The sequence below is a fragment of the Schistocerca gregaria genome, chromosome X (assembly GCF_023897955.1).
Source record: "Schistocerca gregaria isolate iqSchGreg1 chromosome X, iqSchGreg1.2, whole genome shotgun sequence".
Classification (NCBI taxonomy): Eukaryota; Metazoa; Arthropoda; class Insecta; order Orthoptera; family Acrididae; genus Schistocerca; species Schistocerca gregaria.
Window position 1 is genome coordinate 233,639,061 of NC_064931.1, and position 12,947 is coordinate 233,652,007.

At 37.1% G+C, this 12,947-nt stretch overlaps 1 protein-coding gene across 2 annotated transcripts in view; it reads right to left on the reverse strand.

Moving 5' to 3' along the window:
- The window catches only part of LOC126297728 (apoptotic protease-activating factor 1), a 257,592-nt gene that overhangs the window by 212,215 nt on the left and 32,430 nt on the right, over window positions 1–12,947 (reverse strand). For both annotated transcript variants that reach the window (XM_049988868.1, XM_049988869.1), the window contains one exon: window positions 9,951–10,274. In XM_049988868.1, the coding sequence (XP_049844825.1) occupies window positions 9,951–10,274 (324 nt within the window). The remainder of the gene's footprint in view (window positions 1–9,950; window positions 10,275–12,947) is intronic.

Genomic DNA, 12,947 nt, shown 5'->3' on the forward strand with positions numbered 1-12,947 from the left:
TTATAAGCCAACTAGCTCTGCAGATGACGAAATTGAAGAAATGTATGATGAGATAAAAGAAATTATTCAGGTAGTGAAGGGAGATGAAAATTTAATAGTTATGGGTGACTGGAATTCGACAGTAGGAAAAGAAAGACAAGGAAACATAGTAGGTGAATATGGATTGGGGTTAAGAAATGAAAGAGGAAGCCGTCTGGTCGAATTTTGCACAGAGCATAACTTAATCATAGCTAACACTTGGTTCAAGAATCATAAAAGAAGGTTGTATACATGGAAGAATCCTGGAGATACTAAAAGGTATCAGATAGATTGTATAATGATAAGACAGAGATTTAGGAACCAGATTTTAAATTGTAGGACATTTCCAGGGGCAAATGTGGACTCTGACCACAATCTATTGGTTATAAACTGTAGATTAAAACTGAAGAAATTGCAAAAAGGTGGGAATTTAAGGAGATGGGACCTGGATAAACTGACTAAACCAGAGGTTGTACAGAGTTTCAGGGGGAGCGTAAGGGAACAATCGACATGAATGGGGGAAAGAAATACAGTAAAAGACGAATGGGTAGCTCTGAGGGATGAAGTAGTGAACACAGCAGAGGATCTAGTAGGTTAAAATACTAGGGCTAGTAGAAATCCTTGGGTAACAGAAGAAATATTGAATTTAATTGATGAAAGGAGAAAATATAAAAATGCAGTAAATGAAGCAGGCAAAAAGGAATACAAACATCTCAAAAATGAGATCAACAGGAAGTGCAAAATGGCTAAGCAGGGATGGCTAGAGGACAAATGTAAGGATGTAGAGGCTTATCTCACTAGGGGTAAGATAGATACTGCCTACAGGAAAATTAAAGAGACCTTTGGAGACAAGAGAGCCACTTGTATGAATATCAAGAGCTCAGATGGAAACCCAGTTCTAAGCAAAGAGGGGAAAGCAGAAAGGTGGAAGGAGTATATAGAGGGTCTATACAAGGGCGAAGTACTTGAGGACAATATTATGGAAATGGAAGAGGATGTAGATGAAGATGAAATGGGAGATACAATACTGCGTAAAGAGTTTGACAGAGCACTGAAAGACCTGAGTCGAAACAAGGCCCGGGGAATAGACAACATTCCATTAGAACTACTGACGGCCTTGGGAGAGTCAGTCCTGACAAAACTCTACCATCTGGTGAGCAAGATGTATGATACAGAAGAAATAGCCTCAGACTTCAAGAATAATATAATAATTCCAATCGCAAAGAAAGCAGGTGTTGACAGATGTGAAAATTACTGAACTATCAGTTTAATAAGTCACAGCTGCAAAATACTAACGCAAATTCTTTACAGACGAATGGAAAAACTGGTAGAAGCCGACCTTGGGGAAGATCAGTTTGGATTCTGTAGAAATGTTGGAACACGTGAGGCAATACTGACCTTACGACTTATCATAGAAGAAAGATTAAGGAAAGGCAAACCTACATTTCTAGAATTTGTAGACTTAGAGAAAGCTTTTGACAATGTTGACTGGAATACTCTCTTTCAAATTCTAAAGGTGGCAGGGGTAAAATACAGGGAGCAAAAGGCTATTTACAATTTGTACAGAAACCAGATGGCAGTTATAAGAGTCGAGGGGCACAACTTGACCAGAAGAAGGGATCGGTTGGCAGGACATGTTCTGAGGCATCAAGGGATCACCAATTTAGTATTGGGGGGCAGCATAAAGGGTAAAGGCGTAGAGAGAGACCAAGAGATGACTACGCTAAGCAGATTCAGAAGGATGTGGGTTGCAGTGGGTTCTGGGAGATGAAGAAGCTTGCACAGGATAGAGTAGCATGGAGAGCTGCATCAAACCAGTCTCAGGACTGAAGACCACAACAACAAGTCAGATGGACAAAAAAGTGATTCTATAACGATTCCATTTTTACCAACTGAGGTACAAAATTCTAAAAAGCAAAGAAAGTGAAGACAACAACATAATTCCAGAAAGCAAATTCATTGCAGAGGACTCTTTACAGCATGTAATACTAAAAGAACAATTTTCAATATGGGTCATACACATTAAAAGAGAGATCCAAATACCCCCCCCCCCCCCCCTGCAAAAATAAATAAATAAAGTGTAAGTGACTGAGTGAGTGAGTGAGTGAGTGAGTGAGTAAAATGCAGTTTCATTTTTTTTACACACAATATCTTGTAAATACTAGATGCATGTGCAAAGGTAGTTTCTGTTGTCCTACATTTCTGGACATTAGACACTGGAACAGACTGCCAACTAATAATCGAGATACCAACATATGAATTATCTTCTCATATATGTGACTGGTTCCAAGAATTTTTGACTGAAGGGACCTAGTACATAACCCTGGACAGCAAATTTTCAACATAAAAGAAAGTGGTATTGCTGTTCTGCAAAGAAGTGCAACAGGAACACTAATGTTCTAAACAAATTACCAGCACACTCAGAGTGTTTGCTTACAGTGCTACTGTCCATGGTCAAGTATCTTCCCTGGGTAATTGTAAGGAAATACACAATGATATTGTGTACTTGATGAGATAAATGTAAGAAAATGAGTGGTAAACATCTTAAAAATGCCAAATCATCGAAATACCTTGAGGGTTTACTATGAAGTGATATGAATGAACAGGCAAAATGAATAGTAGGGAAGATGAATGGGACACTCAGATTTGGTGAGAGGATACTGGGAAAGTGTAGTGTGCCTGTTAAAGGGACAACTACAAGACTCAAATGCACCATATCCTACAGAACCGTGTCAGTATTTGGAGGTCTTAAGATGTGCTGCTAGGATAATAACAGACTGATTGTGGCACAGATGTTCAACTAATTTATATGGGAACTGTTTTAAGAAATGCAATATTTTCTATAAACCCTGTCAGATAAATTTAGAGCATCACCATTCAAAGTAAACTGTTCCACTGCTTCCACTGTACATTTCATATAGGAAGAAAGAATAGTGTTTAAAGCTTCCAGTACCACCCAGGTTATTGCAGAAGGAGTACAAGCTTTTCAAGGAGTCATTTGTACCTTTGACTTGAATTATTTAAGGAAATCACAAAGTGTAAATCTTGATGGCAGGAAGCAGATTTGAGCCTCAGTCCACCCAAAGATAAGTATAGTGTCTTACCACTAACAAGAACACCAGCAGACCTGTTAATCATGCATTAATTAAATGTGTGTGGTGTTCTACGAATTTGTATTTCGGTTGCTTCTATGACCACTACCACCCAGAATTGTGTTCTGGCACAGAAAGCGATGCAAATGATATCCAGCAAGACAATTCTGTAATGTATTCTGTAACAAACAGAATACACATTTGAAGAAAGTTTGCAATAATGACTGATTTAGTAATGAAGTTACTGCAGTGAAAATGAGTATTTTTGAACAATTTTACATGATACATTGTGTTTAATGATGTGTGTGTGTGTGTGTGTGTGTGTGTGTGTGTGTGTGTGTGTGTGTGTGTGTGTGAGTGAGAGAGAGAGAGAGAGAGAGAGAGAGAGAGAGAGAGAGAGAGAGAGAGATTAGTAAATACAAGGTTAAAAATATACAAAGATGAGGGAACATTGTCTACAGCAATATAAACTATGTGAACAAAATTATCTTGATGACAACAAATAATATCTAAAAAATAGTGAAATCACCAATCATGTGGAGCAAACAGGTAGTGACTGCACAAAAAGGCAGCATGAGAAACAGATTGGTTGTCTTGTTCAGATCACAGATTCACAATATTTTAATATACTTTAGAGTCAAATGAGTAATGGGAGACTTTTGCCTGCTCAACATATTCATGGCAACTGTTGCAACACACTGAACTGGAAACATTTTATGGGATGTTAATAACCCAAGAAGCCAGCCACACTTTTTGACTTTGAGAAAGGAATGAATGCCAAAAACCATTTTGAAAGGAAGTTCAGAGATTAAGGTCTTGCTGACAGTGAGCTCATTAGTGACAAAGCACCTCCTTAGTAGGATAAGGATGACTGCATGAATCAGCCATGGTGTTACTGTCCTGAAATTTGTCAGAAATGATTTAGAGAAAACAACAAAAACATAAATAAGTAATGACGAGACACAAATTTGAACCTCACTTCTCCCAAATACAAGTTAACTGCACCATCTCATTCAGACACAAAAGATTTGTTTATAAATTGTTATCATCCATTTACGCTATTACAAAGAAATACTACAGTGTATAGAAGTTTACCGTAACACTTTTTGGTGAAAAGTGAGAAAATTTGATATTCGTAACTACAGAGCTAATGAGTAACATTAAGAATTGTACATCCTGCTACATGTAATGTGTAGTGATCCCACTGGGCCATGGAACAGTTCACTGGTTCATGAGTGTCTACAGTCAATTTACAAGCAGAAGTACTGAAGTGTGTCCTGTTTCTAGTGGAGAGGGTTTGGAACTCCTGTTATCTTATACAGAAAAGTTACAACAGAGTGCTACAACGTCTTTTTAACCCACCTATACTATTGATCACTGAAAGCCAGCTTAGAGTGGAGTATTTATGTTCTACTGTTTCTTACACTGCACATTCATCAGGCTAATTCTATAAAATTATTGTTTTAATAAAACAATTACATTGCTGGGAGCACTGATCTCCATATAAATGTTTTGGGATGCTGAGAGGCAATCAGACAACATAGGTGCTTAGTTACATCCCCTGTAAAAACAGGGGACGTAACTATCACAAAAGCAAATGATTGAAAAACTGAGTTCAGTTCTATATCTGAGACGTAAAGAGTTACAAGTACCATTTCTGCAGTTTCGACATAATATTTGTACTACCCGCACACCGATTCACTTGTGGCAGAAGGGAAACTATTCTGCTCCATGCCATAGCCAACTGAGGGTATGTTGAAAGAGTGCTTGTCCATTTAACCCCATCTATCTCAGCCCTGGCCTACAGTGGGACTATCACTCTTCTTCCACAAATGAAACTGCAGAAATTGGACTTGTGCCCTACAGATAAAGTGTGTTCACACATTTTTTATTTTTTACTGTATATGGGTAACCAAATGTTAGAATCTTTATACAATCAACTGTACCCCAAACAAACAAAATAATCATAATGTCACTACAACACCAAAATCAGTTTCGCAGAATCACATATCAACAGCACCCCTAAAATTAAATTCCTGTGGAACACAGTACTAGACTATCAGTGCTGAATAAATAATATAGTGTACTGGGATAATTGATAAGTAATAACTAATGCACGAGCAGTATACAATAAAACTTCCATAAATGTTGTCACACAGTTATTAAATTTATGGTTAAAATTATTATTATTTTATCATGCATCATTATTAAAATTATTAAATTACTTTCAAAAAATTATTCATCAACAGCCACAAACTCCCACTCACTCTCTTTTTTAGTATACTAGCAGTGTACCAGATAAAATGGAAAACAATGCTTGACCAGTCCATATCGCGCAGTCTGGATATTGCTACCCACATTCCAGTATCATGCACTGGAGTTTCAAGCAAAGCACGTGGATTCTTCATTGACTACAACCATGGGTTTTGTGCGTTAAAACAAGCAGAAAGGTGGAACCAGACATTGTCTGTATAAAAGGTGATATCACGAATATCATGGAATTCCTCTTAACAAAAGATTTAAATCATTTGCAGCAAAGGATTTGCTTTCTATGATCCACATCTTTCAATTCTTGGGCTGTTTTCACTTTATATGGGAACAACTTCAATGTCTGCCTAACTCCTTTACGCATGGTTGCAAACTTGATGTGTGGCAACTTGCACAATGATTTTGCTGTTGCTACGACAAAGTCAACTGCTGGCATGCCAGTCGGGAATGACAGAGAAGAGATGGCTGTGAGAAGATGTCACGCTCATTGACCCCTCTCCAGGAGACATTGCGACAGCAGCGGCTCCTATGCCCCTATGAGAAGAGGACATAAGCGCCACGCCCAACTGGTTGCAGTCTGGTCGAATAGTAGCTTCAAGATTAGGCACTTGTATAACAGTGACTTAGGATTGTTTATACTGAAGACAATTGCTTATTTTATATGTCGCCCTTTGCTTGCTCACACATCTGTGTAATTGACAAGAGTTAAGTATTGTAATCTTTTCCTTTTGTAATAAAACTCATTAATATGATTTGTTTGATTGTAGTCTAGCAATTTGAGAAAGCAGGTTTCCTAGATATCCCAAACTTGACAACTAGGCTGGATTTAACAGCTGAGCTCTGCTGCATAGTCAGAAATATCAAAATAACTTATGTTACAGTTCATATGGCATCTAACACTAACCCTGTCTACCCAAACTTCTCAGGAAGTCAATGAACTGCATCACAATGAGGTGCAGCTGTTCTTGAGAATCATTCAGCAAATGCCTCCTGCACTAAATCCACATTTTTATTGCCTTGTCAAAAGACTTGTTCAACTAGAACAACATCTTCCTCAGCTGAAAGCATCACAATTTAAAAACAAATTGAATATCTCAGCACTACACATCACTGCTTTCATCAACTGAAAGAAACAGTTAAATGTTATGCAAAAGTAGAAATAATTAAAAACCAATCATGTATCAATGAAAATACAGTTCTGGCAACTTTGGTTCAAGAAATCAACAACATAAATTCTGTACCCGAGAACTACACACTGTACAAGTGTTATGTAAAATGTCAAAAAAGCACATGCCAGGAGGCTATGGAGAGAACTTCATAACAGGACTCACTGGGGGCACCAAAAACATCTTAGTGAAATATGAAGAACTGTACTCAAACGACCCTAGTGATGAGACAATAGCTTGTGGCACAACTCTTATGAAAGCACTAAGTGAAACAAGGCAAAAGAAATGGCTTGAAACCTTGGAGGAGATGGCCATCTCACATAGAAGTAAAATTGCATAGAATCTAATCAGACAGCTTGATGGGAATTGAAAAGAAAGCGAAGAAATGGCTAGAGTAACACCTAACTACGCTGCACATCAACATGTACTGGATGGCAGGCTGGATGGCTTGGCTATGATACAATTACATAATGGAGGATTACTACCAAATAGTCTCCCCAAAAGCTGAAGAAACATCTATATGCCCTTTTTTGTGGCACACATTAACTAAGGCATTAATAAAAGTCTCAGTAAACTATTTGCATAAGTCTGTTAGCACACCGAGAATATTCTGTAGATGGGAACACTGGACAAAGTAAGTTCATGGTTCTCCGTATTGGGAACAGGTGTCAGATAAGAACCACTGTGCATTTCAGAAATCAGAATTAAAATATATTTCAAGACAAAGTGTCACAAACATATACATATTAGTGACTCAAACACACCTGCCTTTAGATGCCATTTAAAAGAATAAGGACATGCAGCCAATGGTATAACAGTTCTTACCTAGTTAACATACAATTGATTTGTTTTTAATACAGCATTCCTGAAGGAAAAGAAATTTGCATACATACATCAAGCATACGGGGAATTTTTTCAGAGAGTGATCAGAGTCACCTAACAAGTAGTTTATTGAGAGTTTTATTACTGTTCTGTTACCTGTGTGACATATGTTTAATTATATGGCAGATGAATGTATCTAAGATACAACGCAGACTAGCTGACAGAGAAAACTTACTGTAATGCTGACAGGTGGTACATACACATATCAAAAAAAGTTTTACATCACCTCGGTTCCGAGGTCTGTACAGAAAATTGGAATAGAGCTCAACATAAACATCGTTTCCGACCTTTTTATTGCTCATGAAAACCACACATTTCATGTTGTACCACCACACAGCGAGACCTTCAGAGGTGGTGGTCCAGATTGCTGTACACACCGGTATTTCTAATACACAGTAGCACATCCTCTTGCATGCCTGTACTCATCATGGTATACTATCGACAAGTCATCACGGCACTGTTGGTTCAGATTGTCCCACTCCTTAATGGTGACTCAGTGCAGCTCCCTCAGAGTGGTTGGTGGGTCACGTCATCCATAAACAGCCCTTTTCAATCTATTCCAGGCATCTTCGATAGGGTTCATGTCTGGAGGACATGCTGGACACTCTAGTTGAGCTATGTCGCTATCCTGAAGGAAGTCATTCACAAGATGTGCATGATGGGGGCGCAAATTGTCGTCCATGAAGATGAATGCCTCATCAATATGCTATTGATATGGTTGCACGATCGGCCAGAGGATGGAATTCACATGTCATACAGACATTACAGTGCCTTCCATGACCATCAGCGGCGTATGTCGGCCCCACGTAATGTCTCCCCAAAACAGCAGGGAACCAGCCATAATCCGTAGGTAGTGGTCATCCACTGCAGTAGTAGCCTTTGGGTGGCCTGAGTGACGCATGTCATTGACAGTTCCTGTCTCTCTGTATTTCCTCCATGTCTGAACAACATCGCTTTGCTTCACTCCAACCAAGACACCTGGACACTTCCCTTGTTGAGAGCCCTTCCTGCCACAAAGGAACAATGCAGACTGAACCGTGGTATTGACCATCTAGGCATAGTTGAACTACAGACAACACGAGCTGTGTACCTCCTTCCTTGTAGAATCACTGGAACTGATCGGCTGTTGGACCCCCTCTGTCTAATAGGCACTGCTCATGCATGGTTCTTTACATCTTTGGGTGGGTTTAGTGACATCTCTAAACAGTCAAAGGGACTGTCTCTGTGATACAGTATCCACAGTCAACGTCTATATTCAGGAGTTCTGGGAACCGGCGTGATGCAAAACTCTTTTTTATTTGTGTAGTACACAACAATCTGTCACGAACACAACAGAGAATTTCCAATATATGTGGCTGTGTGCTTCTCACATTGTTTCACATCCACATACAGGGTTGAGAAGAATAATCTGACAAATTTTGATTGGCAGGAACAAGAGTATTTCATAGCCTAATGTGTCAAATTAAAATTCAATTTCTAGTTTTATTTCTGATATATCAACAAAGAAAGTAATCATAGTAACTTGAAAATTATAAATCCACCAAGTGGTCCCTTTTTTTCCTCGTGCACTCATAACAACATTTTCAGTTGTTCTTGGACTGTGATTTTGTCTTTTTGGTTTCATTTTCAATGACTATGTTCTCCATCAGTTATTCATCCACAGCAATATTGTATGCCTATCAGGAGTAGAGGGTTTTGATTTAAATCAAATTACCTATAACAAACATCATGTAGTAATTACGGAATTACTATTTCTAAATTGGCTTTAGTCACAAAAAGCATGATACTCACTGGATCAATTCATAATAGCTACAAAAATGGTAGGAAGAGTGCTACTAGGCAACAACCATCCCGCCTTTTCAGTGAAGTTTGGCTGTTGAGTCAATACACTATTGTCATACTATTTTGCTTGATGCTGTATATGATCTTTCTAACATTTACACAAGTTCTTTGCTATGCAGTTGTTCAGCAGTCATGTGGCACATACTGATAATGGGAATTTAGTATATTGTAAACATCAGCCAGTTACATGGGCATATGTTGCGTGTACATGTGAAGTGAGCTCCAAGTATTTATTGATATGATGATACGTGGCACTGGTTTGTAATTATTTTCTTATGTTTTGTCTTTTGTACTTCTTAACAAAGACAATTTACTACACTGCTTTGTAATTATTTTTAAAAATATGTTTATCTTCTGCAAACAGGGCTGCTCATTAGAGGCTGTAGACGAACTCTGCTCAAGTAATGAAACAAATTGTTATATACAGCAGCAAGAGTCAATATTTTATTGAAAATAATATTATTTCAACAAATGAATGTTCTGAAGCTCAAGTATATGTGAATAAACATCTTACAACACTATGTCTCTGCAAGGGTCTGGAACCTGATTAATCTAATCTGTCTCAGTACTCTTCCTCCCTATTCATTGGGCATCATATCCCCTAACTAGAAAAACCTTTAAATTAAGTTTTTGTCTCATCAACAATTCTTCGCATGAGTACATGCAAGCACAATTCACTTACTTTAATAGTTTTGCTTATCCTTCCTCGCACTTTTTTCATCACTTCAAGATCCTTCGTTGTAACAAGTATTTTACAGCCAATGTCAAATGCATCAATGACATCACTTGAGGCAACATCATCTAATATAAGAAGACCTTCTCTTAAATCTTTATCTGTGTAGTATCGTTTAAGTGTTTCTCGGAACCAAGTCAGATTCATAAGTTCCTGCCTCTGAAATTCATCAGGAAATACTCTCCCTGTAGCTTGCAACTTGCACAAAAGGTGATTCACATGAGACAAGACATTACTTCCAGAATCGCCCACACTCAGCCAGAAAACGCAGTTCTGAAAAACAAAACCATTATTAAATTACTGATACTCTAGTACTTTTACATATTTAGTGAAGAATCAAAATGTGTATACATGCAATTTACACCACATTTACCCTTTTATTTTCCACCCAATAAATTAATTATCATCTCTAGCTCCGTTAGCTTCACAAAAACATATTAACTGCATAGTAAGTTAGTTGATTTGATGGTGAAAATAAACACAATACTTGTAACACCTTAGAATTACTGACAAAAGTGGAAACTTTACGTATGTGTGGGCATAAATACACTATAACTGATGTTATTGAAGATAATTATAGATAGTCACTAGTATAGACTAATTTAAACATTTCCATTTTTCTAAGTATGGAATTTGCAGCAGCTCAGAGTGGCTTGATTGAGAGTTCCATCAGTATTTATTTTACCAACCAAAGATGAAGTAGAAAACAGAGCTAGTTACTATAAAACTTGAAGGAACTCGCACTGAAAAATTTTAAATTTCTCAGAATTTTGTGTCTGGAAAGTGTAGGAAAATAATAAACAGTTTAAGTATACCAGTGCATACATTTGAATTGTAAGCTGTGATGCATTTTCCTGCTTTGGAGCAGAAACTTTTTCATTGACATTATTTGTAATAATTTACATATTATTTAGACTTTGAAACTAATGTTTATTTTTTACGACTCTTTTAAGATCTATGTAAATTAGTTGTTTCTTTTGTAGAATACCTTGTTACAACACAGTTCTCGATATACAGTACCAAAATTCTGGCAAATGTTGTGTTTGGCAGTAGTTACATGAGGATAAGCATTTACGAAGTAGTTACAAACTATACATAATTATGTCTGAGGCAAGACAACTCATCCATACTTAGCATATGAACCAGTGAGCGATGACTAGATTAGAAGAAGAGAGGCAGTCTACAGCATTAAAAGCTGCTATAATATCAATAAACACAAAAGATTACAATGTCCAATTAGTTTAAGAGTGAAACTTTTATTTATCTCTCCTTAATTTCTCACTTAAGTAATAATTTACTATCCTCTTGATATTACAGCTTGAATTTAAAGTTTCTCCCTAATAAAATACTGAACCAATTGAAGAATGAAAACAATAGACTGAGTAAAAAGTAATCATTATAACAGGCAAAAAAGATGTTCTATTACTGTTCTGCAGCATATGGAATCAATCATTAGTGTTAGTTAAGTTATGATTCACTGGAAGATTTCTTAGAAAATGAAACTCATATAAAGACCGGCTTCTTCGAAGTTTCTCAGCCAACCCATTCTTAAATTTTTTGCTAGACATGGATTCTTAAGAAAATAGGATTGACAGAAGGGACATGGGAGGTTTGATGACTAACAGTATACCATTGGTTTGTTTAGTTTCACAGATAGATCCAAACCTCATTGTCAGCCATTAAAAGAAAGCATTGTGTATAATGAAAGTGTTCTATTAAAATTACAAGTGCACACATTTCGAAGAGAAAAAGGGGAATATTGTTACTGCACACATACACAGTGCAATCATTCATTGACCATATATTTTTGATGATTATATGAGGAGAGAATAATGGCAATGGTAGCTAAATGCTCTTCATCAAATCCTGTGCAGTGACTTACAGACAACACGAAGAAGTTCATCACCTAATCATTAAGATAATAAAATTAGATAAATTCAGGCTACCACAAAGACATATAGGAAGTCATTCTTCCAAAATACCATGGACTTTATTTACATGTCTTCCAAAGGAATGTATTTGTGTTTTTCCTTCTGCTCTGTACCACCCAGTCCTCTTTGTGCTTTAACATTAGTGTAAAGCCGAATAATACTCCATGCTATGGCTCACACTATATTTAGGGTGCAGAGTCTCTCCTTCTCTTCTGACATCTGCTTATGGTCTTGTCGCTTCCCTCCCATGATACAAAAATCAATGATCCCAAAAGTTACTGTTTACTTTGTGTGAGCTTGTTAGCTACTGCAAGACATGCATTCTTTGTAGTCTCTCAGTACTGTGGAAGAGCCTCTGCAGTTCATAAAGAAAGGAAAAGCCATTGGCAATGTTTCAGCTTTGAGTCACTCTGTAAGGTATGCTCAGATGGTGTAACTACTAATGTGCAAATCACAAAAGGTAAGGACCAAGGCTTGTATCCTGGTCTGGAATGCAGTTTTCACCTTTAAGCAACCAAGGCAGCACATATACTACTTACAGAAAAAATTTACAAAAAATTTATAGCCAAACTTTTAGAACAACCATCACTGGTTTTGTATACAAGAAAATTTCGTCTGATTTTTTTCAATTTTATCTGTTTTGTATTGTTAATTTTTTAGTATTTTCTTAATATTTAAAGTCTTTCTCCAGTTTTACTCATCTGACACTCAACTTATCCTTGTTTTCCAGTAATTTGTAAACATCTATTACAGCCATTTCCATTTGTCACTCTCTCTCTTTAGGCAAATACATCTCTATATAATAATCAAATTCTATGTGAAAAGATAAATAATATCCTCCTTTCTTCTCCATGCCTCTTACACATGTTACACTGCTGTTGTGTGGCCAAGGCACACAAATTATGATGCATGCAAATTACTGATGAATGAGACTTTCATATTCTATAGAAAGAAATTAATTATGCACTGTTTAGTACGTCCTCAGAAACTCTTCCCGAAGTACCTGAGACATCTC